Genomic DNA, 25,867 nt, shown 5'->3' on the forward strand with positions numbered 1-25,867 from the left:
CTGGAATATTTTTTTCCAGAGTAACCTTATATTTGGAAAAGTATAGTATATTTAAAATATTAAAGTTCCAACGTAATTAAATGTAGTTATTTACAAAATACTTTTTAGTTTTTCTTTATTTTGTGTTGCTAGTGATTGAATACATTACATCATGTGATATAGGCACATTGTCTATGAGTGGGCTACATTTATAGCCCTTGTTTTCCAATTTTTGTTCACCAGTATAGGACATGAGGGCATACGGATTACATACAGAAAAAGCAGGAAGTCTATAACGATTTGCCACATAATGAAAAGGAATGAAAAAAAATTGGATCATGCTGTACAACACAGTGCTATCTGTAATATCCTACTCTACTGGGATCAGATAAAATCTTCTCAGTGGAATCTGACAATCTCAAGAAGTCATAGTTTATACAGTGGTCATCAAAAAGTATCGTACAGCCTTGCCATAGGAAAACTTTCTAGAAAGCAAGTAGTAAACATGAATTAAAATTATCTCCTCTTCAGTTGTCAGAATGAATCTTTGATGGTTTGGATGTGAGGTGTCCCCAAAAATCTCATGTATGATATAATGCAAGAAGGTTTAGAGGGGAAATGATTGGGCTAAGAGAGTCTTAACCCAGTCAGTGAATTAATCCCCTGATGGGATTAACTGGGTGGTAACTGAAGGCAGGTAAAATACAGCTAAGGATGTGCGTCATTGGAGGTTTGCCTTTGATATTTTATATCTGGTGAGTAGAGTCTCTCTCTGCTTTCTGTTCAACAAGTGAGCTGTTTCCCTATGCCTTACTCTTCCACCATGATGTTCAGCCTCATCTTGAGTCCCAGGGAATGGAGTTGGCAGTCTATTGACTGAGACCTTTGAAATCTTCAAATAAACTCTTTCCCCACTATAATTGTTCTGGTCAGGTCCTGTAGTCACAGCAATAAAAAATCTGACTAAACAGAATCTCAATGAAATTTGCTATGTACAATTATGACTGCCCCATAGTGAATCTCATCAACATGTATATCACCAAGATACTTTTTTTTTTTAAAAGTATATAAATAAATAACAGTTCAGTACAGTAGATGAAAGGAAACAAAGCAAGGGGGGAAGAAAAAGGGTATCTACTGGGGGCTGAATTTAAAAGAAAAAACAAAGCTGTAGAATTTGATCAAAATGAATCCTATGTTTAAATTAAAAGAACCAATGAAAACAAAGAAAAAGTAATTACATTGCCATCTGCTTGAGGTAGTATATTGAGTAAAATAATTCCATAAGTGCTTTAAATTTAGCAAATACAACATTGTCTAAAATTATGTCCCCTTCTTTGTATAACCCCTTTGGATTGATTCATACTATATGCTTTACGTTTTTGCCATTACAAATTAATGACATACTTCAAATAATCTAAAAAGTAATTCTAATATTTTCAGAGAAGAGTATAAAATCAGACTATTTAATTTTAACAGAACTGACATTCTTTTAAATTTTTTATTATTTTTATTACTATTATTATTTCAGTTCTAGGGATCGAACCCAGGATTCATGTATTCTATGCAACACACTACCATTAAGCTCCATTCTGTATCCTATCAGTAGATTTTCTCTTGGGGGAAATGCCAAAAAAGTCACATTGTTTTGTTTCATAATTTAAATGCATTGGAAAGGACTTTTTCTCTCATCAGAGAGACAATGGTTGGCACATTCTGAAGGCATAATACTTTAATACTTTCTCATATCAGCTATTTCTACATGACAACTTACTGCTACCTCCCTAGTGCTTCTAAGTTTTCCTATGACAACAAAGTATACACCATAATGTACAAACTCTCATGGATGTCATCTTTTTAGTGCCCCCCCACACACACCGTCCACATTGGAGGTAATGCTTTGTTTGTATGACACATAAGAGAGAAAGCATCTGGAAATAAGAGAATAATATCTTCAGCAGAACAGGATTAGTGAGGGTAAACATATCAATTTCTATTTAGCTCTCCTCAAATTTAACCTGGAATGTCTATGTAAGCATTCCAATCCCTGGTCTGTTTCCTTGAGTTTTGCCATGCAGCAAAGTACACTGTCCATGCATTCACCTTCCTTGTGGTAAAGGGTTTCATTTTAACCTGAGCAGTTTTGACTGAAAATCTGGAGCTATTGTGTATCATAACAGCCTAAGAATATTCTCTGATATTTATTCCTACTGCAATTAGTCCAGAAAAAATCATGCTACTTGTTTGACACTTTCATCTCTATGCTCCTGAATCTGCTAATGATATTGTTTTCTGTCCATCTTGTAACTTTTAGATAAAAGTACAGCCATGGGACTGTTTACTTTTACTTTTAGGTATCAAATTTTGATAAATCCCATGCATCTTCCTTGCATTTAAAAAGTACAAAGTATGGGACTGAAGAGTTCTTAATGCATTAATTTCCTATCAGAAATATAATTAATATTCATTCTAGAAAAGGCTCCATATATGGGCCTAGAGGAATACTCTATAAAAAAGCATCAGACTCATACACTTTTAATATTTTATATTTTCTATTGTTGATTAAATACGTATTTTACTCTTTTCTTTAATAGTGGATGAAGAGTCTATGGATGACAATTTAAAAAGGTAAGATTTTATAGAGTAAAAAAATTGTATGATAGCTAGTTATAGAATGAAGATGAAAGGAACAAATATGTGTTGAATGTTCCAGTCTAGGATAGACAATTGTATCTAACACTTGTTTGTTAAAGTCATCACAATGACTTTGAAAGTGTCTGTGCTATTATAACCTGTTATTTGCTAATTAAGCAGTTCTCACTCATTCATAGAAGTTGACTAATTGTCCCATATTCCTACAACTAATAAGTACCAGGCCTGTAGTTACACTGTAATCTTGCCTGGCTGACAACTCCATTGTATTGCCCTACTGTGTAGGTTGATGCCAGTGCTGTACTAGAATCAAGAAGCAGATCTGTATCATCAATTCAGAAAGTCAAAGTCAGTTGTGTGTTAATTCTGATTCATAATTTACCTGAGAAGCCTGGGTATAGAGTTTGTCCTGATATTTTTGACAGTCTCACTGATAACAAAATTTCTTTTGTTGTACATCACAAAGCTGTGGTATCATGTTTTCTTCATAAACAAGATCAGGCTAGTCCTGGAAAGGAATCATTTTACTTGAAGTTAAGGATACCTTTGTGTAAACCATGTTATATTAAATATATTAAGGCTCCATATAGAGAATATTTTAATTGATATCTCTACTTCCTGATTTCCCAGTTTGGTTTCCTTCAGTATTCTACTCCCATGTATCTTTGACCTCTGTTTTTATAAACTGTTTTATAAATCAAGAGCTACATTTTCCTTCAGGCTACTACCCCTATTTACTTTTATGAAGACTTTTTTTCTTTATAATCTTGTTTTCTTTTTCTATGATTAAAATCTTTTCTTGAATTTTTATTTTTACTTTTTGTTGTGCTCTCTTTATTTTTTTAAAGTTGTGTCAATTGAATATTCATTTTTTTTCCTATTGACAGAATCAAAAGCTCAGAGAATTTAAGAATTTTAAGGAATTTTCACCTATCAATGTACCCTCTCACCCTTCAATATGTATTTGACATGCTGGCCAAATGATGGTCATGATGATGACCCTGAAACATATAGATATGAAAGGGACTTTTGTGGATATAGAAAGGAATAGCAATAAGATTCAAACTGAGGTTCCTTCATGCTAACTCAGTACTTTTCCTGATTATCATTGTGTAGTAAATGTGTTCATAACAGACTAGAGAGGGTCTGTAGAAACCCAACTAAAGTGGATAAGACTGGGATTACTAAGTAAGCCCAGTGATAGAGTATCAGAGTGACACTAACAAAGGGAAGGGCAAAACTGAAGAGAAACAGCACTGTGTTGAGAAGAAATAAGGGTTGTAGAAAATCGACCAAAACCTTGGGGTTTATGACCAGTTTGATTAACACAAAATGGATATTAAGGACATAGAATATTGGAAGCTCTCTATAAAGGCCTATTAAAAATAGGATTTGAAGGAAGTCCTGGTAGGTTGTTATTTTCTTGTTTGTTTAACTGGAAGATGTGACAAAAATTCAAAAATTCAAGGTTTTTTTGAAAGATGTGAAAATAATTTGAGCCACTGGGAAAAGTCTCCAGAGTTTAGAGATGTGAGAGTGGCTTAGGGACTCTAAAAACCCAGGGGACTAGAATTTGTTGGACACATGGATCTACAGCCTATAGCAAGTGTCCATTCTCCTCTACTTCTTTTCTCAACTCATTGATGTCCTTCTTACATGCACATATAGTAGATCATGAAAATAATTGACTGGAAAATTCATCGAAGAGCTTCAGTTAGGTAGTTGGGAAAATGTTTATGCTAAGGCCTGTGACTGAGTTTCCCACAAGCAGAAGGAACTGTGACTCTTGGTCCTTTGAGTGTAACTTGTATCAGGAATCTGCATCTTCATAGAATGTAGATTTAAAGTTTAGAGGGTTCCACTGAGTCCTGCAGATTAGAGATTGGGGAGTGGAATCCCAGAGGAAGGAGGATATTTAAATAATATTTAGGGAAACACAGGTATCATTACCAGTACTCTGTTTTTCTAGCAATCTTTCCACTTGGGTATCTGAGGGCCTGTAAAAGTTATAGGTGCTTGCTAGTTTATGTGGATTTGAATAAACTGGGATCTATACAGGAAAAAATGTATTTATAATACATTAATAATAAGTATTCCCAATAACAACATATACATTCATTTCTTGACTTTGAACATACAATGTTCAAAATTTTTTTTAAGGTTTCATATTTTCTTTTTCTTTTTTTTCTTTCTTTCTTTTTTTTTTCTGGTACCAGGGATTGAACTCAGGGGCATTTGCCCACTGAGCCATTTCCCTAGCCCTGATTTTTATTTTATTTAGATACAGGGCCTCACTGAGTTGCTTAGTGCCTCACTTTTGCTGTCTTCTTTTTGATTTTTTTTCTTCTTTGCAATGGGGACAAAACCTAGGGGTGCTTGAACACAGAGACACATCCCCAGCCCTATTGTTTTATGTTTTGTTTTGAGACAGGATGTCGCCAAATTGTTGGGGGCCTCACTAATTCACTGAGACTGTCTTCAAACATGAATACTCCTGCCTCAACCTCCCAATTTGCTGTGATTACAAGCATGCATCACCACACGCTGCACCTATTTTCAGTAGGTGATATCCATGCTGAAGAACTAATACCACCATTTTAAACTACCTTAGTTAGTCTTTGATCCATGGATAACCAAGAGAGAAGCCACTGTGTTTCTTGCTACCCTGTCTTGGGTTATAAAATGGGTGTTCCACTTAAGGTTAAAAAAAAAGTGTGTGTGTGTGTGTGTGTGTGTGTGTGAGCTATTAATTGGATTTTAAGTTCAGCCTTCAAGACAGGCAGTTTCTGAGAATAAGTTATTCTCATGTTCTGCCAATACATTGACTGTCAGTCTGAAATGGAATTAAGACTACCTTCATTGAATATTTCATAGTTTAAAAAAAGTGGAGGCAGAAAGAGCTTTATAAAACAGAAGTTATGTTTTAATCATATCAGTCAAGAAATACAATTTAATAAAGTTAAATCTAAGTTTTTGCCAGAGTTTATTAAAAATATTATCCACCTACATTATTATACACTTTTGCTTTACAGGATTTCTAATAAAACTGATCCTGAAGATCATTGTCTCACCTTGGATGAGGCCAACTATAAATATTATGACAAGGTAAAGTGATTTTTGTGAAATCAATTTTCTTGCTCTGAATTTTTAGTTGTGTGGTATTAAAACTTAGCAATGGTTTCCTAATCTATTTTATGCAAATTTGCTCAGACAAAACCATTTTAAGAGAATTATGTTGATATTTTTTAACTTGTACAAATGCCAATGTTCCCTTGAGGAGTTTAGTTTGCTGGGGGATGGAAGAAACATTGTACTAGTAAATACATATTGATAGAAAAATTGCATCAGGAATAAATTTCGTATTGCAGAAGCAGTAGGAAATTTGGTCAAGGAATTTTTGTTAGATTTACATTAGTGTGACTTTAAATCATAATTACATGATTTATAATACTCATGCAAAAATTAGTTTGTGTAGAATCATGAAATTTCCCTCATGCCTTTAATTTGATATAAATAATGCACATTGGATAGAGTTTTTTTTTTTTTTTTTTTTTTTTTTTTTTTTATTAGACCCTTTATATTTTACTCAATATATTTCTTGGAGACTTTTTTCATTATTTCTATCCTTGGCTCCATTTTTACACTAAAGTAACATTAGAAATTATGGAAACATACAAATTTAGAATAAGTATATTAATGTTTAGATTAGGGGCTGCAGTTGTAGCTCAGTGGTATAGTACTTGCCTACCATGTACTGTGAGGCAAGGGGTTCAATCCTCAGCATCATATAAAACTAAGTAAATAAATGTATAAAAATATAATAACATTATAAAAATGTTTGCATTAAAAAGGGATTTCTTCATGCCTTCTGACTCTTTCCACTAAGAGTATATTTAAAACTCTTTATCTAATTGAAAAATAGATGTCTTGTGAAAAATAATAACCACTACTGGAAGCATAGACTCTCAATAACCATATGATAAGACTTTAGATTTATATTTTTTGTATCATAGTGTTTTAAAATATTCAAATGCTTATGTCACATTCTGAGATCTCATATTTTAGAAGTTTTTTTACTTAGTTATTTAAATATTCATTTAAAAGCTTGTTAAATTTTAATAAGCTAGTCAAGGTTAATAAATATATTCACATATATCCTGGAGCAGCTACAATATAGTTCAAATGTAAGAAAATAGCTTCTTAATTTTTTGAACATGAATAAATGTGTAAAAACACATGAAAAAAATTCTTTTTTTTTTTTTTTTTTGGTACTAAAGATTGAACTCAGAGGCACTTTACCACTGAGCCACATCCCAAGCCCTATTTTGTATTTTATTTAGAGACAGAGTCTCACTGAGTTGCTTAGAGGCTCACCATTGCTGAGGCTGGCTTTGAACTTGTGATCCTCCTGTCTTAGCCTCCCAAGCCACTGGTATTACAGAGGTGCACCACCACACCTGGCTTAGAAAAAAATTTCTACAGAATGAAGTGTTCTAAATAACATAGCATGCATGAGATGACTATTAATTAACTACTGAATTCTAAAAATATGCTTTAAGTTTGAATTTTCTTTTGATATCTGGGATGTATAAATTCAGGCGAGTTATCTCGAATTAGTGCCATAAAGAAGAAGCAAACTAGGGAGGCGGGCCGCTAAGGGAGGAGGAAGATGGCGGCGGGGGCGAGGTGAAGTGTTGGCAGTGGAAAGGGGTTCGGGCGCGGGGGGTGGGGGGACGCGGAGTGATGGCCCGCGACGGCAGCAGGGGAGGATAAAAAGCCATCACGACGCGGGTGTGGGTGGGAGGGAGGGGTGGGCGCCCGAGCGCCACAAGAGTATGACGGGGCTGTACGATAGACAGTTTACTTAGTTCAAATGGTTACCCTGATCCTGATTTAGTATTGAAGTTTGGTCCTGTGGACAGCACATTAGGCTTTCTTCCCTGGCAAATCAGATTGACTGAGATTGTCTCTTTGCCTTCCCACCTAAACATCAGTTATGAGGACTTTTTCTCTGCCCTTCGTCAATATGCAGCCTGTGAACAGCGTCTGGGAAAGTAGTGATCCCTGGTTGCATAATTTGATTTCAGGCTTTTGGAGAAAAGGACCCAAGTGACTCTGATGTTTACAAAGCACCTATGAAACCCTGTGCACACCTAGTTCATATTCCTCATAATTTATCAACAAACACAAAAAAGTGTCTTACTTGAGAGTGAGTGTATGGCTGTATGTGTGTGTGTGTGTGTGTGTGTGTGTGTGTGTGTATGTGTGTGTGTATGGAATTAAACTTATAAATGGGGGAAGTATTGGATAATGAAATATATAGATCTACAACTTTGAGCATATAGCAATGTTATAGGAGCCAAGATTTCAGATATAAAGCTTTGGGCCCCTACCACTTCCCTGTTTTTGTGGGGAGTAGAGGGAGAGAGTGACTAGAACTGTTTGGGTTGTTTGGGGAGAAGGGAATAATTTTTGTTCAGTCTTTCCTAGTGACCAAACTTTAATTTTTAAAAATAATATATTATTAAATCAAGGTATTCTCAGTTTGAGGGAGTTGCAGGGGAGTGGAGTTCTGTGTTGCTCACTTGTTAAAAGCTTGCTCCTCTTCAGAGGAGAGAGAATATCTATCTTGAGATATCCATCCACTTTCATTTCTTACTTCATTGTAGTTAAACAATGTGACTTGAGAATGTTGCTCTGGTGTCTGTGTTCTGTGTTGTGAAGAACATTTGAAAAGAACTCTTGCTACACTGAAATGCAGAATTTAAAAAATTTAAATGTTGAATTAGGCAGTCAAAAGGGAAAAAAGTTGAATAAGTTGTAATCTTAAAAGTAAACATGGAAAATTTCCTAGAAAAGTTTTGATTTCCTATTTTGTGTAATGAGTAGTATGCTGCATACTATCCAAAGTTGGTTTAAAAAATATTTCCAGTAACTATTTTTATTTAAAATGAGCATTTGAGAGAAATTATTAGGGCAGCTCTTTTCCTTAGTAGTAACCTATTCATCTTTAAAATAACACCTGGGATTTTTTTTTTCTTTTCCAGTAAATTCCAGTGGTGACTTTGCATAAAAAAATTAAGTAGGATTGAGACCTGTGTGTGGGGAAGAATATTACCAAAGTCTACAAAAATAATTTAGATTAATTTTATATGTTCTCTTTTATGACAGAGAACTCATTGGTTCTGTTTTTCTAAATGAATAAATGATTTCTTGAAAGGTGTTTAATATTTTCCCCTCACTGCTGATCCTTGGACAGAAACCATACTTTATATTTGATGGTCTGTTTTCAGAAAACTCTCTTACAACAAGTGTACAGTAGTTATCTAAAATTGTACTTTTAAAATGGAGTAGTGTAAATACTAGGTCTCAGAAGTCTGAAAAACAGCAAAGAAGACTGAATTTGGAAAGCATGGTCTGGAATTGCTTGTCAGATTCTAAAGTAATGAAGAATAAATGTTTCAACTTTGGATTATAAAACCCCATTTATGATTTTAAAAATACACTTGAAATAAAAATGATTAAACTAAAAAAAAAAAAAAAAAGAAGAAGAAGAAGCAAACTAGTCAGGGAAATTTCATAAATATGAAAGTAGGAACCAGAATATTCTTCAAGCATCCTCTCATTATGAGCACAGATTTGGACTTAAGATGAACATTTGTTTCACACTCCTTGTTTATTTTTTTAAAATTATTTAATCCAAGACTCAATATTCTCTTGAAGAAAACTTCTCTTCATTGTATGTTCTTTGAGTCATCTCTGTCTCCATTCTTTGGTTATTTGGTTAATCTTTCCATTTAGTAACTGTGAGGTTTTCATTCAGTGCTATTGCCCCCACGAGGTTGTTTTTGTCATTCTTCTCTATCTTGGAAGGCTCAACATTTATATTAACATTTTTAGCTATTTAACACACAAGATGGACAGAACTCATACTGTTTGTGATTTCTATCAGTTTTATTTATAAGATACTCTTAAAGCTTAGGTCTCATATTTTCCCTCAAGAGATAATTTATGCCAATATAAGTCACAAAAACACATGAAAAATATCACACATAATTATTTTAAATTTCTAAATTTTTTTTTTTCAAAAGCACTATAAACTACGGATGGCTCCAATTACATCCTAGGTCATTTGGATTAATAAAATAATTTAATGGATGTCAGTATTTGTGAAATTATTTTGGAGGTAAGGGGAATAACATTTTGGAGATCTCTCATCATCCTCACCCCATGAGCAGACATAGCTTAGTAAGTGGCAAGATTAAATTGAGTTTACATTGGAATGGCTCAGAAACATATTCTCCTTCTCTTATATCCTGCAGTAATGGAAAATATTAAGCTAATTTTTCAAATTTGGTGCTTATTACACCTAAATATTTTTTTCCTTCCTAGGATATCCCCAAAGAAAATGGAGAATTACCTCACACTAATGAATCGAAGAATGATGGTAAAATATTTGAACAGTATCTATTGCAAGCTGATTATTGATTTAAAATTATGGAGCTTTTACTGTACTCTCTATTTTGCTTTTATTTTTGTAGAAGAAATAAATGAAACTGAGGAACCCAAACTTGAAACATTACCTGGAAACTGTGATGTGGATATTAAAAAGAAATATGTGATTGAAACCACTCCTGTGGAGGAAATCAATATAAAGAACTATCACAATATTTTTTCTTCCTCAGTTGGCTCAAAGGTAAGATTTTTAAAAAATTATTTTTCTTATTGTTTTTGCATATCATCTCTCATATACACATAATGATACCAAACAACCTAGAAATAAATATAAGGCCATAGAGTCCTAATAACAAGGATAGCAACAGTTTTAACTATACCATTAACAATTATAGAATGTGGTGGGACTAATCGTCAGGATGGCCTTAGGCCTGAGCCTAAGCAACTCCATTTTAACTTCATTTTAAAAGACCTGCAGTTTCACCAGGCACATCCACAGATCCCTCCAGAATGGCCTCAAACAATTTACTTCCCCTCACCGTGATAAAAGAGAGTGAAGCCTCTGGCAGGCTGTCCTCGCCTGATAAGAGGGAAAGGCCAGAAGATCAGGGTGGAGACCACCAGACCAGATGTTTCTGATCCCAGGATAAATAATGTCACTGAGAAATCCAGTGGTAGCTCATAAGGATTAAAAAGGGGGGTCAAAAGCCCCCAAATTTAGTATAAATGATAGAGCAAATGAACAGGGATTCAGCCAGCTGAAACAAGGATGCACTGGAGCTGGAGAGCCTTCTGAGGACCTGACATCCCATCACTTGTCATCATTCCTGAGCCTTTGTGTGATCCTCACCACTCTCAAACTCTACTGCCTCTTCTGGACCTTGGTGAGAGCCACAGATCCTCCCTACAACCCCTTCCTCAACCAGTCTTCTGCTCCACACCAGGAAAGCCTGCCTTGGTTCTCAACCTGATCACCGAGGTCTGAGTGAGTGTGCATCTGCTGGAAGCAAATCACATGTTAACTTGTAAAAAACCTTATTTAAAATGATTTCTAACTTTAATAACTGATAAGAAGTGATATGTGATAATGTACAATGTACAAAAAATAGGCACTAGTGATTCCAAAATTAATATTAAAATATATAGGCAAAAAATGGACTGAGAATACTGGTGCATGCCTGTAATTCTAGCATCTTAGGAGGCTAAGGCAGAAGGATCATGAGTATAAAGCCAACCTCAGCAACTTAGTGAGGGGCTAAGCAATCCTTGAGGCTCTATTTCTAATTAAAATATAAAATGATTGGGGATGTGGCTCCGTGGATGAATACCCTGAGTTCAATCCCTGGTGCCAAAACAAACAAAAAAAAGTGGTGGAGGGGCAAAGGAAGGAGAATGAAGACAAAAATCACAAAATAAAAATTAAGAAGATACAGATGAGAGACAACAAAGCAAGTGCAAAGAAAACTAATAAAACAGTAAAAGATCATATGAATTGGAAAGATAAAAACTATAAAAACCACAAAAATACAAGAAAAGTATATAATTTCTTCATTCTGATGTAACTAAAATGTAGACACTTGTTTCCACAACTTCTAGTTGTATAATACACCAGTTTGGGGAGGTTTCTGTGGAGCAACTATATTTATGCTGTTTTTTTCTCAATTCTAGCCCAAACAGGCCAGAATTTTTTTTGGAGACATTAATGTGAAATCCTTTCATCCTTGCCTACCAGGGAGTGTTATGGAACCCTTTCCAGAACAAGAGGTGAATCACAAACTATATATATATATTATATATAAATAATATATATAACCATAGAAGTGTAGTCATAATAGAAACTGTCAACAAAATTGTCACACAAGCAGCCTATGGGCCAGTTTGCACTGAAGACTCCCAATTCTAGAGTTTGACTGTCAGTGAGTTCAGGGATATTCAAGATTCTAGGCCCCTGTGGGGCTTGCTCCATCTCTAAGCATTGTAGAGGTGGACTGATTTCAGGATCCATGTTTGGTTTGTGAAAATCTAGACAACAAGTTCTCCATGAAACTCTTCCCAGCTCTCCCTGAATCTTCTACCTCACAAAACCACCCACAACATAACTCTGTTCCTGTCCCTAATCTCAAAACACCAATTTAAAAACAGAATTATCCCCACTGTCCATCATTTTACAGACTTGCCAAGCAGCAGACCACATTCCTTGTTGACCAGAGTTTTCAGCACATCCCTGTCAATCTATGCTCTGATCCTGGACAAGTAGGGTGGAAATCCACAATTCCAGTATAGAGAGGTGGTCACTATGTCTTAGAGGTATAAAACATGAAGATGATTCTCTTACAGAGAGTCACAACAATGGAATCTTTCTAAATGGGGTGCCCCCTCAGTGCTATACTTGAATTACATAGGAAGTGACTAATATTGTTTCAGGGGAAGAAGTAAGGTTTATTCCTTCAAATGCCTCTGAGCACAGTAAGGTGGTCAGACATGAAAGATCAGCTCAACTCTGTGGAGAGTCTAGCAGCAACTTTTCTACTAGAACCAACCTATCAGATTTCCTACAGCAACATTTAAATGAAATTCACCTCAGCTTCTAAACCTTGTATAGACCATGTGACTATGAATGACTACAGCATCCCAGAGGTTCCAACAGAGCTTTGTCTCAGTTTCTCTTTTAGACATAGTCTGATTCTTGTTGTGGGTGCCTCCTGAACTAGTGAAATCATATCATAGTGGGGTATTATAAATAAAAGAAAGTAAAGACTGGGTTTTCTGATCTCCTGTGAAGAAAGCAGAGGAAAAGGACACTGAGTGGAAAAGATTCCTGGACAAGCACTTTGATATTTCTGGGGAAAATCTGTAGTACACGTATCCTCCCTTGACATCTCAGGAATAAACAAACTTCCTCCTTTGTGGAAACTGTTTATTGGAATTTAGATGAACATGATTTTCTTGAAATTGCAGAGAGTCTTGGCTCACATGTGGGGAGCTTCCCCTCATTGAACCAGCCAGTTTTCACCTAACATTGCTGCAATCTATTTCTTATTTTATTATTCTATTATTATTATTTATTTTTAAAATATAATATTTATGTACTTCATTGGCCCTGCATTTGCACTCCAGTTTTTTTTTCCTACAGCCCTCTATCTCATTGCAAAGACATACACTAGTTGATTTGACTCAAATTCAGGGCATAGTCACTAAGCATACTATGATTTTAAACCACCATTTTTCTTCCATGGTATACCTTTTTGTAGTTTTTTCTTAAATGGAGACTCTATTTATTGTGTGCTCTCATATTAAGGTAAAATAAAGAAACTTTTTTTCTTACAACTTCATCATATTATAAAGCTAGTTTTCCATTCAATAAAAGTTTCCAAAAGAAATATAGATCTCTTTTCTTAAAGATATATATATATATATATATATATATATATATATATATATATATATATATATATATATATATTCCCTGTGGTCCTTCTATTCTGGTTTATAAGCTCAGTAGCCAAAGGAAGGTAAAATTTTCCCTATTTGCAGAGAATATATGAGCTTATGGTATAAAATGTGTCAGTTTTCAATGTGTAATTCTCTATTTATTAAATCTAATTTATTTCAACCTGGGAAATTGGGTCTCACCTTAGTGATTAGCAAATCTTTAGGCAACTCATTATTTATATTCTTTTTGCCAGGATATGTCTCTGAGTCCTCCTCAGAAATACACTGGTCTTTTATCTGGTGATGCATATCAAGGAGCGGAATGGGGTATAACTAGACATATAGAAGGTAAGACCATGTACTCTAAAATAACATTGGGTATGATCTTCATTTAAAACATGGACACTAATAGATTCAATTAGTTGAAGAAATGAACCTAATAAGTATGTAGTAAGAAAAAAAGTGAAATGGTAATACGTAGTATATCTTATTAAGTTTCAGCAACAGAGTAAATATAAAGTGTCTCTAGTGGAGTTGAATTCCATTTCAAGACATGTGTAGATCAGAGGAAAGTTTGGAAATAAATAAGGGGTGGGGAGAAGAGAGAATGAAGAATAAGAATGTTAAAGATGACAGACAACAAAAAAAAAAAAAGAAAAAGAAGTGCACATTGTGAAAGGAGGAAAATTCAGATTAAACATTAGAAAGTAGAAGAGCAGAGCATTAGAAAAATTTGTGAGTTTTTAGCACCAAAACTGTTTTGAGAGATACAGTAAAATTTTCCAACAGCTGTTTTCTTAATCAATATTGGAAAGTAATGAAGGAATGAATGCCAGATCATTAAGAGCTACATTTGGTTTGCCATAAGTAAAGGTATACCATAATTACTTCCTAGGAAAGTAATTATGGTAAAGAATAACATAATCTGGAAATAAAAAGGGTAGGATATATCATGAAATGATCAGCAAAGTATAACCTGATAAGATGTTCATTGGAAAGATTATGAATGCTAATATGCCTACAATTTGGGAACAAAATAGGAGGATTTTAAAGAGGCAAGTTAAGTTAGAGGAATTGGTAGAAGATGAATTATACCCAAGAATGCTCAAATTCTAGCAAATCATATGTTGGGGACCATATTCAAAATGCACATTCTCACTCAACAGGTCTTTGCTTACATTTCTAAAACATTTAAAGATGGTTCCAATGCTCTTTACCCACACACCAAATTCTGAGTTGCAAGGGAATGATGTACACTTTAGGAAGTCTAAAATGAAGAGCCATTGCATGTTAGTTCAGATATAACAAGATACAGTGAAAGCATAAATGTAGTTATAATTCCCAGCATGTCTCTGGGCAAAGGAAAAGGAAAAAAAGAGGAAGGTATAACAATTATATTTCCATCCAAGTATGGTGACACACCTATAATACCAATGAATCCAGAAGATGATGCAGGAGGATTGCAAGTTGAAGGCCAGCTTCAGGAAATTAGTGAAGCCATAGCAATTTAGCAAGAACTTGTCTCAAAAATAAATAAATAAATAAATAGTGCTAAGGATGAGGCTTAGTCATATAGCACTGCTGGGTTAAATCTCTTGATATTTATATTTTAACATACAGTTGCTGTATGGGGAAGAAATAGTAGTAAGAATAATCCAAACCACGAATGTAAAAGGAAATGACTCAAGACCAAACTCTAGAAAATTCTTTTTGAAAATCTAAAGGGAAGGGGAAATAAGCTAGGTAACTTTGACTGTAATGAAAAGGAAACTGAGAGGATGCATTTCAGCTGCCCCAGCTTTTTAAATTTTGTTCATTTTATTAAACTTCTTTCTACATAGGATATCGAAACTTTTCTATTGTCTGTATTTTTGGAAACATTCCCTCCATTCTTGCCTGCATGAACTTCACACTACACTGTTGCCTTCTCATTAATTTAATTTCACATTACCAGTCATTAACGCTAAGGTTAAAGCTTCCATTATCCCTTGAAATCATCTATATTCATGCACAGGCCCTTCATGTCTACCTGCCCACAGCATTGAGATTGGTCTAGTTAGATATATGACCATCGGCCTTCTTTAGAATGTGGATGTCCAACCATCCTAAATTTCTTGGGAATCTACTATGATAAAAATTCTGCCCAACTGTGTTTCTTTATCCCTTCCCCTGCCTGTGCTGTCCTCTGTCATTACTCCTCACCCATCCCCATTAGGTCATAGAAATACTGACCCATTTAAACCTTCTATATTCTTACCATTTCCTGCCTCTGGTTGATAATCTCACTCCTTAAGTCTCTCTTCAACCCAACCTCCAGAAAAGCCACCTTTTTCTCCTAAACCCAACCTCCAGAAAAGCCACCTTTTTCTCCCACTACCTCTTACCAAGAACTTATTAGTTATGAGTTCAAATAGATAAGACTGTTGACACCAAAGTGATATAAAAAACATCCCCAACAATCTAGGAACAAATGGATTAGATTTATATAGGTAATTTCACAGGTCAATTTGTATGTCCTAAGTAGAATAGTTGTTGGATTACTAAGGTAGCCCCAAGGCAGGGGAAAACACTTTGTACCAGGAAGAATATCCATAGTCCTAAAGGACTGAACAAATAGATTAACTTCTAAAAGAAGAAAATCCAATTTGTCAGAATAGTGGAAAAAAAACATTTTAGATATAAAGGTATTCATTGACAAAGGTGTGAAAAGTATCAGTCATTAAGAAAACAATATTGATGAAGAGTGGTTGTTGAAAAGTTATTATTATGAGGAGAAAATAGCAAACTGTGAATTTTGATATTTTGCTGTTTTTTTTAAGTATTTCTGGGAACTTTTAATTTATCTGGAGTTGATAATTCTTTGAGTTATTTTTATGCATTAAACCTGTTGACATCTAGTTTTTCCCGGATGAGTTTTGAAGTTTTGGTTTAGTAAAAGCATTCCAAAAAGTGGTAAATATTTGCTGGATACAGTTTGTTTCCCCTAAATACAGCTTCTTAGGAGGCTGAGTTGGGTGAATGGCATGATTCAGGACACCCTGAACACTTTAGAGTGACCCTATCTCCAAGTACAATAGGTTTGGCTATACTACCCATTGATAGAGTGATTGCCAAGGTGGTAAAACACCCTGAATAAAACTACAAGATATGAACACACACACACACACAAAAGTAGTTTAAAAAATAAATGATCATCTAAAATAAAACTTATTATTAATTTTTAATTTGATAGACTGTCAGACTTTCTAGGAGTCCTTAGTAACTTAAGTAAACCTGTCCATTTTTCAGAAGATATACTATTAGATGTAACATCAGAGGAAGAGGAAGAAAGCCTTTTTGTCACTGAAAATAATCAGCCACAGGTATGTAAACATGTGAATTTGAATTCTTGGTTTCATCCTGTTTTTCTTACATTCAGAATGTAAATTAGGTCAAATGAAATTACCTTTTGGAAAACTCTTTGGAAATTTAAACATCATAAATTAATATTTAGGTCTAGTACAATCTAATTGGTCATGAATCTGAAAATAACATTGGAAGTCATGGCAACATATAAATAAATTTTATCCTAGTAATTGAGTCAACTTTTTCTGAATATTGTTTGTGTTTTTATTATATAACCTTATTACATGATGAAAACATTAACTATGAGACTTATGAATAACTAGTTGAAATTATGAACATATGTAACTGTGATTGCCACTGATATAATTAATATTAAAGAACAGTTATTCCCAATAGCTCAAAATTTTAATTTCACATTACCAGTCATTAATGCTAAGGTTAAAGCTTCCATTATCCCTTGAAATCATTGTCTATGTTGAGGCAGACAATAGGCCTTTTGATCAAATAGAAACCTTCTAGAAAGGGACCTTTATGTACAAACAGTAATTTTCCAGTTCATTTTCTTTTCATGTAGGATATTAATAAATATCACTAAGCATTTTATCCTAACACTTTAGTGGATGTTACAAAAAAAAGAGTTCTTGGGTTGGGGATGTGGCTCAAGCGGTAGCGTGCTCACCTGGCATGCTTGCGGCCCGGGTTCGATCCTTAGCACCACATACAAACAAAAATGTTGTGTCTGCAAAAACTAAAAAAAAAAAAAATTTAAAAAAGAAAAATAAAAAAGAGTCCTTGGATGCATCAGGGAATTATGAAATTTTGGAGACGTCTTATTACCTTGTTTTCTCATGTAGTCTGTTAATAGGCTGAAGTTTTGCATGCATTTAGATGGATTTCTCTTCCACTTTTATGTGTGGGTCCTTTTGTTGTATAGCTTTCTCTGTGTAATGTGCCTGGGCAATGGTTAGGTCTTAGTGTCAAATCCCCACTGAACTTGACCAACATGCAAGTTCATGGTCCACTTCTTTTTTTCCACTTACTAATTGGTTTGGTGAAATTCTCCTGAGTCCACTAGAGATTTTCTTATCTTTCACTCATCAAGTTTTCCCTGGCACAGCTGTAGACTTTTTCTTCTATGAATTATTTTCTTATTCTGAAAGCCAATACTTCTGGGTTTTATCTGGTAACAGGCTCTCTGTACTGACTCTCTACTGAGTCCCACAGCCCCTCTTTTTCATCATGCATTCACCCATACCAGTCAATCTGATTCCATATATATGGAAACAGTCAGTAAACACTGTATGTATCCATGCTGCCACCATTTTCCATTGGAAGACTTTTTAGTTTTTCTTCAATGAAAAGTATTGCATACTTTAGCCAAAGTGGGTATACTATGTCAAAGTAAAATATCAACATATTTTCATTCTTTCTTTCTCATTTTATTGAACTAGATTTCAACTCAGGAAATATTTTTCTGAAAGTTAGGTTTTGGAAAATTCAAAGACCAATATGAAGGAAGTACAACAGTGTTTCATTTCTACTCTATGTGACATAATTCAGACTATCTTATCACACCAAGTATCATACTTTAACACTAAGAAGCATGCCAACCCAATGTTGCAAATGTTTAGAGCTGTATAATATCAAAGACATTTCTAAAAAGAGTTCTAAATAAGTTTTCTACTGTGTTCCTATGTTTGGTGGGGAATAAAATGTTGAGTATTTATACTGAGGTCAGTTGCTTAGGGATATATGCACATCTTTTAGTATGTTGTCAGTGAATACATTTACTATGTTTTCATCCTGGTTTTACCCCATGAGTATCCAGATGAAAAAAAAAGCTGAATCTGTAAAGCATACTTTGTGTTCCTCTATGGAACATTGCACTTTTCAAAATGTATTTGTATTATATTTAATTCCCATAATTATAAAATTAGAAATTTAGGTGACTTCTAAAGAGAGTGGTGATGATATTTCTATGCAACTAATTTTTGACATAATCTTAACAGAGGGTCTCTGAGCATCATCTAACTGTGGGAGTTTCTCATATATCTGGCAAGGCCTATCAGAGAGAAAAGAGAGTAGATGGATATGGAGAAGGTAAGAACTATGTAGTATACAAAAATATTTGGATGGAATTCTGATCTAAAATATGCATATCTATTCAAGTAACATATCTATTAAGTAGGAAGTAAGGAAAAAGAAATGTAATCGAGGTATCTTATCAGGTTTAAGCCACAGTATAAATTAGGAGCTGAATTAGCAGTTGCATTTATATACACATATTTATCACAGAAAATGTAGAAATAGGAAAAGCAGAGGAAAAAAATGGGGATAAAGACTGAGAAAGGTAGAAAATTCAGGAAGACAGTGAAGGAAAAAAGAAGCAGATATACTCAGTGGAGAAATAGAAATTTATGTCACATATGAGAAGAAAAAAAAGAGCAGGGATTTAAAACCATGGGAAGAATTTGTGAATTTTCTTTCCCAAAGTTGAATGATTGGTAGGGGAAAATTTTCCCAATCTTCCTAACTTAGACTCAATTGGAAAGGAATTGAGTCTTGAAGGAGCAATCAGAAAATTTGACTGGTTTACCACAAATACAATTAAATGACATGCAACACACTGCTACTGCCTAGGATTAAAAAAATATATATAGGGCAGAAACAGCAAATGGGGAAGTAGAAAATGTAAGAATGGTTATGGATTGATCCCTATATTCACAGATTTCTAAAACTTATTTTGGAAAGTTATGGCTTCTTGTAAACTTTCATTTAGGGGAATATTATAAGGAGGAATCCAGAGCTAGCTACATTCAAGTTAAGACAGAGGAATTGGAAGCCTAGTAACTTCACACTGGAGCTCTCAATTTAATGTATTGTCTGTTGGGGATAATGTTCAAAGACTCATTCTGACTCTGAAGGTCTTTGCTTCTACATTTCTATTACATTCTAAGGTGATTCCATTAATCCAGGTCTGAAGAAGACCTAGTTTTCAGTGAGGGAAAGGATTTCCCTTAAGGAAAACTAAATAAAAAAACATTGGATGACATATATTATTATAAATCCAGAAAAAAGTGCAACCATAAATCTTGCTTTCATTTTGAGTATGTCCCTTGGTAAATGGAAAGGACTCAAGTCACAAAGGTGTAGAAATTATATTTCTAAGACATATTTGCTATATTGGTAGTCAAGAAAATATGGGAATAATCTACAAAGAATGTAAAATGAAAATAATTATGACCAGAGCTCTAGATGTTGCTTTTGAAAGGCAAAAGGCAGTGGAAAATGAGGACAGAACCAAATAAGGTAGCTAGGTAATTTTGGAGGGAATCAAAAGGACACTAAGAGAATGCAGTTCAGCTGCTTTCATAGTATCTTCATCAAACCCAAAGTGAAACTATTACTAATGCAGAGATAATTGGAGGCAGTAGGAACAGAGGGAACTATAGCAACCTGAAGATATAAATTTCTTCCATGCAAAGTTACCAGTCACTGAGATGTATGCAGCTTTCATGTGAGTTATTTGAATAAGAAACAGCATTTCAGATGCAGATGCAGCTAGATGTTTCTTTATTTTTTTAATTCTTGATTAGAAAATATACATTGGCCCTAGGCATTCCAGAAATGCACTCTCATTTCTGAGCTACATACTCATCCCCATACTATTAATTTTCTGATAATGCTTATGAAAGTATTTGAAAAGCTGAAAAGATATGTAAACCAGATTTATTTTGAAAACAGAAGTCTTTACTGACTTTACACCTTGAAAAACAAGACTGCTATTCTTAGTAGATATAGCATTACTTTAAAATATAAAGTTGATTGATATGTGATAATTTTGTGAGCTTTCAGATCACTTTTTCCTTTGTATTTCCATATCTTAAATCTTTGTTTATCATACATTGTTTCTAAGATGTAGAAACTGTATTTCTTCACAAGAGTGGATCAAGAAACTTGACATTAGATAAACCGAAAGATACAGGAACAGAAGTTTCAGCATGGTCTCACATTAGTATGGAAAAAAAAAAAAAAAAAAAAAATATATATATATATATATATATATATATATATATATATATATATATATATATATATATATATATTAGCTGCTATTATAGAAGTGTGTATCTGAACAAATTACATAAGGTAAATTTCTTGATGAGAAATGATGTTATGGACAAAGGGGCCCGCGGGCCGCACAGGCCGCCGCCACCCCGCGGTTCCGGCCCCGCGCAGTCGCTCCGGCCTTTTTCCGGGAGCGGGGGCGCAAGTCCGGAGGTGGGCCTGTCGTGGGGGCGCCGCGAGGCCCGCGGCGACCTGCGGGGCGGCAGGGCCTGCGGCCTCCCCGGAGTTGGTCTGCAGAAGTCGCGGGATCCCGAGGCCCGCCGCTGGGCGTGCAGCCTCCCCATGCCGCGGCGCCCCCAGCTCTTGTCCACGGGCCCCTCCGCAGTGCTCGCTGGAGCGGCAGGGCGGCGTCCGCAGATCCTGGCCGGTCGGAGGCTGGGCTGCCCCTGGCGGGCGCGCGCCGCCGGGCCGGGCCCCGAGCCGAGGAGGCTCCCCGCCACTGGGTAGCGCAGAGAGGCCTTCTAGGAAGGAAACGGGTGCCCTCCATGGTCAGGAAGGCGTCCGACCCCCGATCATGAACGGGCCCATGCACCCTCGGCCCCTGGTGGCACTGCTTGACGGCCGGGACTGCACGGTGGAGTTGCCCATCCTGAAGGACGTGGCTACGGTGGCCTTCTGTGACGCGCAGTCCACGCAGGAGATCCATGAGAAGGTGCTGAACGAGGCGGTGGGCGCCCTGATGTACCACACCATCACGCTGACCAGAGAAGACCTGGAGAAGTTCAAAGCTCTACGAATAATCGTGCGGATCGGCAGTGGTTTTGACAACATCGACATCAAGTCGGCTGGGGACCTAGGCATTGCTGTCTGCAACGTGCCTGCAGCATCTGTGGAGGAGACCGCGGACTCCACCATGTGCCACATCTTGAACCTGTACCGTCGGACCACTTGGCTGCACCAGGCATTGCGGGAAGGCACGCGGGTCCAGAGTGTTGAGCAGATCCGCGAAGTGGCCTCAGGAGCCGCTAGGATCTGCGGGGAGACCTTGGGCATCATTGGACTAGGTCGTGTGGGGCAGGCGGTGGCGCTACGGGCCAAGGCCTTCGGCTTCAGCGTGCTCTTCTACGACCCGTACCTGTCGGATGGCATGGAACGGGCCCTGGGGCTGCAGCGAGTGAGCACCCTGCAGGACCTGCTCTTCCACAGCGACTGTGTGACGCTGCACTGCGGCCTCAACGAGCACAACCACCACCTCATCAACGACTTCACCGTCAAGCAGATGAGACAAGGGGCCTTTCTGGTGAACACAGCCCGCGGCGGGCTGGTGGATGAGAAGGCGCTGGCCCAGGCCCTGAAGGAAGGACGCATCCGTGGCGCGGCACTGGACGTGCACGAGTCGGAGCCCTTCAGTTTCAGCCAGGGGCCCTTGAAGGATGCGCCCAACCTCATCTGCACCCCCCATGCTGCGTGGTACAGCGAGCAGGCGTCCATCAAGATGCTGGAGGAGGCAGCCCGGGAGATCCGGCGAGCCATCACAGGCCGGATCCCTGATAGCCTGAAAAACTGCGTCAACAAGGACCACCTGACGGCTGCCACGCACTGGGCCAGCATGGACCCTGCAGTGGTGCACCCTGAGCTCAACGGGGCTGCCTACAGCAGGTACCCCCCTGGCGTGGTGGGCGTGGCCCCCACTGGCATCCCGGCTGCAGTGGAAGGCATCGTACCCAGCGCCATGTCCCTGTCCCACGGCCTGCCCCCTGTGGCCCACCCACCCCATGCCCCTTCTCCTGGCCAAACTGTCAAGCCTGAGGCGGATAGAGACCACACGAGTGATCAGTTGTAGCCCGCGGGGAGCTCTCCAGCCTCGGCGCCTGGGGAGGGCACCGTGCACCCCAGCCCGGAGTGTGCAGAGAGGCGCCCGCGCCCTGCGCCCCAGAGACTGGCCCAGGCGTGTGCAGGGCGCGAGGCAGCGCAGCCTCTGTGTCGACTGTAGTTGTCCCGTCCTGTGGGCTGGCTCACTGTCCTGTGTCCTTTGAGTTCCTCGTTGAGCAAAAGAAGTTAGTAGTCAATTCTCTCATGGATGTTCTTGTCTGTGTGCAGTCTTTAGGACATGACGGGGGATTCGTTTGCTTAGCTGTCAACAAAAGCCAGCCGCGGGACCTGTGGCCGTGGTCTGAGCTCCCTCTGCTGGACGCCCGCCGCGGCCCCTTCTCAGGACTTGGGTCCTTCCCGCTTCCTTCATGCCGCACAGTGCACTGTTTTTTCTACCTGCTTGTCTTATTTTTAGAATAATTTAGAAAAACAACAAAGGCTGTTTTCCTGATTTTGGCATGAACCCCCTTGTTCCAAATGGAGACGGCATCTCAAGCAGCTCAGAGGAGGGGGCGCCTGGAGCTCCCTGTGCTGACTGACCTGGGGGCGGCGGTTGCCAAGTCCCGCCTGCGCCCATGCCGTCCTGCTGATGTGGTAGGCTAGCAATATTTTGGTTAAAATCATGTTTGTGACTGTAACCATTTGTATGAATTATTTTAAAGAAATAAAAGTCCCAGAAAGAGCCAAAAAAAAAAAAAAAAAAAAAGAAATGATGTTATTCTAGCCTGGACTCATATCCTTTCTTTGGGCTTACTAAATTGTAGGTCAAATGAAGGGACATGAAATATGGTTATAATAAAATGAATTAAAAAATTCTGATAGGGTTCACTCAAGATATTTGCTATGACACTATTAATTCAGTTTTGACATTGAAACTCTCATGTTCCTCCTTTATTTGTCTCACTGGAAATCACTGTGCTCTCCACAATTCTGCATCTGGACTGGGGTATATGGACCCTGGTATTTATTATTCATGTTCATCAGAAACATAATCTGACTTTGGAAATTAAACTGCATGTTTTGTTATACTTAAATTCCTTATTTGTCTTCATCTCTGTCATATGACTGTCCTAACAATGAAAAAAAGAAACATAGAACACCCAAAGCCAAACTAAATTTTATCAAGTAAAATTTACCAGAATCAGCTCCATAGTAATTCAACAGGAATATTATGGTGGTTCTGTCACATTCAAATTTTGTTGCTTGCTTTTCAGTATCTCGGGACTCGAGTGATTCCTGGAAGGTAAATCATCTTCTATGTTTGTGTTTAATTATTTTATTTATGTTAAATTATGTTATTTTATATTGCATTGTTTGTTAAATTAAAATATTATATATGTATCTAATAATAAGTAATATATTGTATATGATAATATATAATAACATGATATATCATTTACGTTAAATATATTATTTATGTTAAATTATTCACTGAAAACTGGATTCAGTGCACATTATTTACTAATTATTTTGTCTGCAAGCAGACTGAGAATGCCATGAAATGCAAAGATTTTCTTCCAATTAAAGCAAGGAGGGAAGCCTGGACAAAACAATCAGGTAATTTTTGCAGTACAATTTTCTGCAGAGAACTATAATAAACATCTAAGATGGTAGTGGACTTTACACTCGTTTCTTTTTTAATAAAATATTTTGAGGGAATTTGGCCTAATTACATCAGTGCCTATGTTTGTATCAACCTATTAAAATTTTTCAGAAAAAGCATAAAAATATTGTTAAAAAGAACCAAGTCAGCTGTTTCTACAATCAAACTTTCCAACATTATATCTGTTTGTAGGATTATGAGGTGGTTTTTCTTTCTCTCCCATGTTTTAAAAAGCTTGTGGTAGAGCTGGACTATCGTCTCAGATGATTGTGAGACCAAGGAAAGAGATTTTTCTTGAAGTCAGTAGGTCAAGGCCAGTATGGGAAACACAGGAAAAGCACATCTAGAAGACAGTATAAACTATCATGACACTGAGTAAATCTACTAATTCCATGGACATTTGTTGGGCTATATGCAAACTATATTCCATGCTCCTCACCCAACATGTGGTCATATCTAAAGGAAGTATCCACACAATAGAGTATCACAAATTTTAATTTATTCATTTCCTATAAAATAAACACTGTTTATGGGAGAACACGATTTCCTACAATTTAGACTAAGAGATATAAATCCAAAAATACTTTTTTTTTCTTACATTTGTGGGGACTGAATCCAAATATTATAAGCAGTTACTTTTCCACTGAGTTTGACCCACTGACTTCATGGAATTACTGGTCAGCTTGATATATCTAGGTTCAAAGAAAATTGCCCACCAAGGATGTAAATGAATTCCCTCAACTTAGGAAGATATTGTCATGGAGAAACTACATGGCAAATGAGAGCAACATTTATATTTCTTCTGTTCTATTATACATCTCAATGGATATCTCAAGTAACAGTCACAACCAGAATCTCATATCCAAGGAGCCCAGATCCTTACACTGTTCATTTAATTAGAATCATCCTACACGTGTATTTCTGGAAACATTCCCTCAATTCAGGCCTGCTTGAACTTCACACTGCTCTGTGGCCTTCTCATTATTCAACTGCTTTTATGTGCATGCCACTCACATTTCCCTGCCCACAGCATTAAGTGTGGTCTAACTACACTGCATATATGACCATCAACCCTCTTTACATTGAGACTATCAAAGCCTCTTAAATTTCTAGAAACCATTCAGAATACTAATTCTTCCTACCTTTGCATCATTAGCATTTCCCTACTGGCACTGTTCTCTGGATGTTCTCCTCGCCAATCCCCATGGTTACTAAATATTGTCCCCTTTAACATTTGCTTCTATATCATGCTAGAGCCTTCTATTCTCTCTCCATTTCCCTCCCTCTGTCTCAAAACTTCCCTCCTATGTCAGTGTTCATATCTATCCTTAGAAAGGACACCAAACTGACACCTGTTATCTCCTCCAGCTTTACCACAAACTCAGTTATGCGTGGAAATAAATAAACTGTTGAGACAATGTGATGTGAAAGCAGCCCCTTCAAGTGTAGGAGCCAAGGGAC

At 36.9% G+C, this 25,867-nt stretch overlaps 1 protein-coding gene and 1 pseudogene across 1 annotated transcript in view; both read left to right on the top strand.

Moving 5' to 3' along the window:
• The window catches only part of LOC114083935 (uncharacterized), a 138,986-nt gene that overhangs the window by 389 nt on the left and 112,730 nt on the right, over positions 1-25,867 (top strand). The window contains exons 2-12 of the mRNA XM_071607127.1: positions 2,574-2,607; positions 5,664-5,736; positions 10,024-10,078; positions 10,173-10,327; positions 10,833-10,970; positions 11,755-11,850; positions 13,773-13,866; positions 16,807-16,880; positions 18,873-18,963; positions 24,018-24,046; positions 24,288-24,360. Coding sequence (XP_071463228.1) covers positions 2,574-2,607; positions 5,664-5,736; positions 10,024-10,078; positions 10,173-10,327; positions 10,833-10,970; positions 11,755-11,850; positions 13,773-13,866; positions 16,807-16,880; positions 18,873-18,963; positions 24,018-24,046; positions 24,288-24,360 — 912 coding nt within the window. The remainder of the gene's footprint in view (positions 1-2,573; positions 2,608-5,663; positions 5,737-10,023; positions 10,079-10,172; positions 10,328-10,832; positions 10,971-11,754; positions 11,851-13,772; positions 13,867-16,806; positions 16,881-18,872; positions 18,964-24,017; positions 24,047-24,287; positions 24,361-25,867) is intronic.
• On the top strand, positions 21,460-23,485 carry LOC139703611 (C-terminal-binding protein 1 pseudogene; annotated as a pseudogene).

The sequence above is a fragment of the Marmota flaviventris genome, assembly GCF_047511675.1.
Source record: "Marmota flaviventris isolate mMarFla1 chromosome 5 unlocalized genomic scaffold, mMarFla1.hap1 SUPER_5_unloc_1, whole genome shotgun sequence".
NCBI lineage: Eukaryota > Metazoa > Chordata > Mammalia > Rodentia > Sciuridae > Marmota > Marmota flaviventris.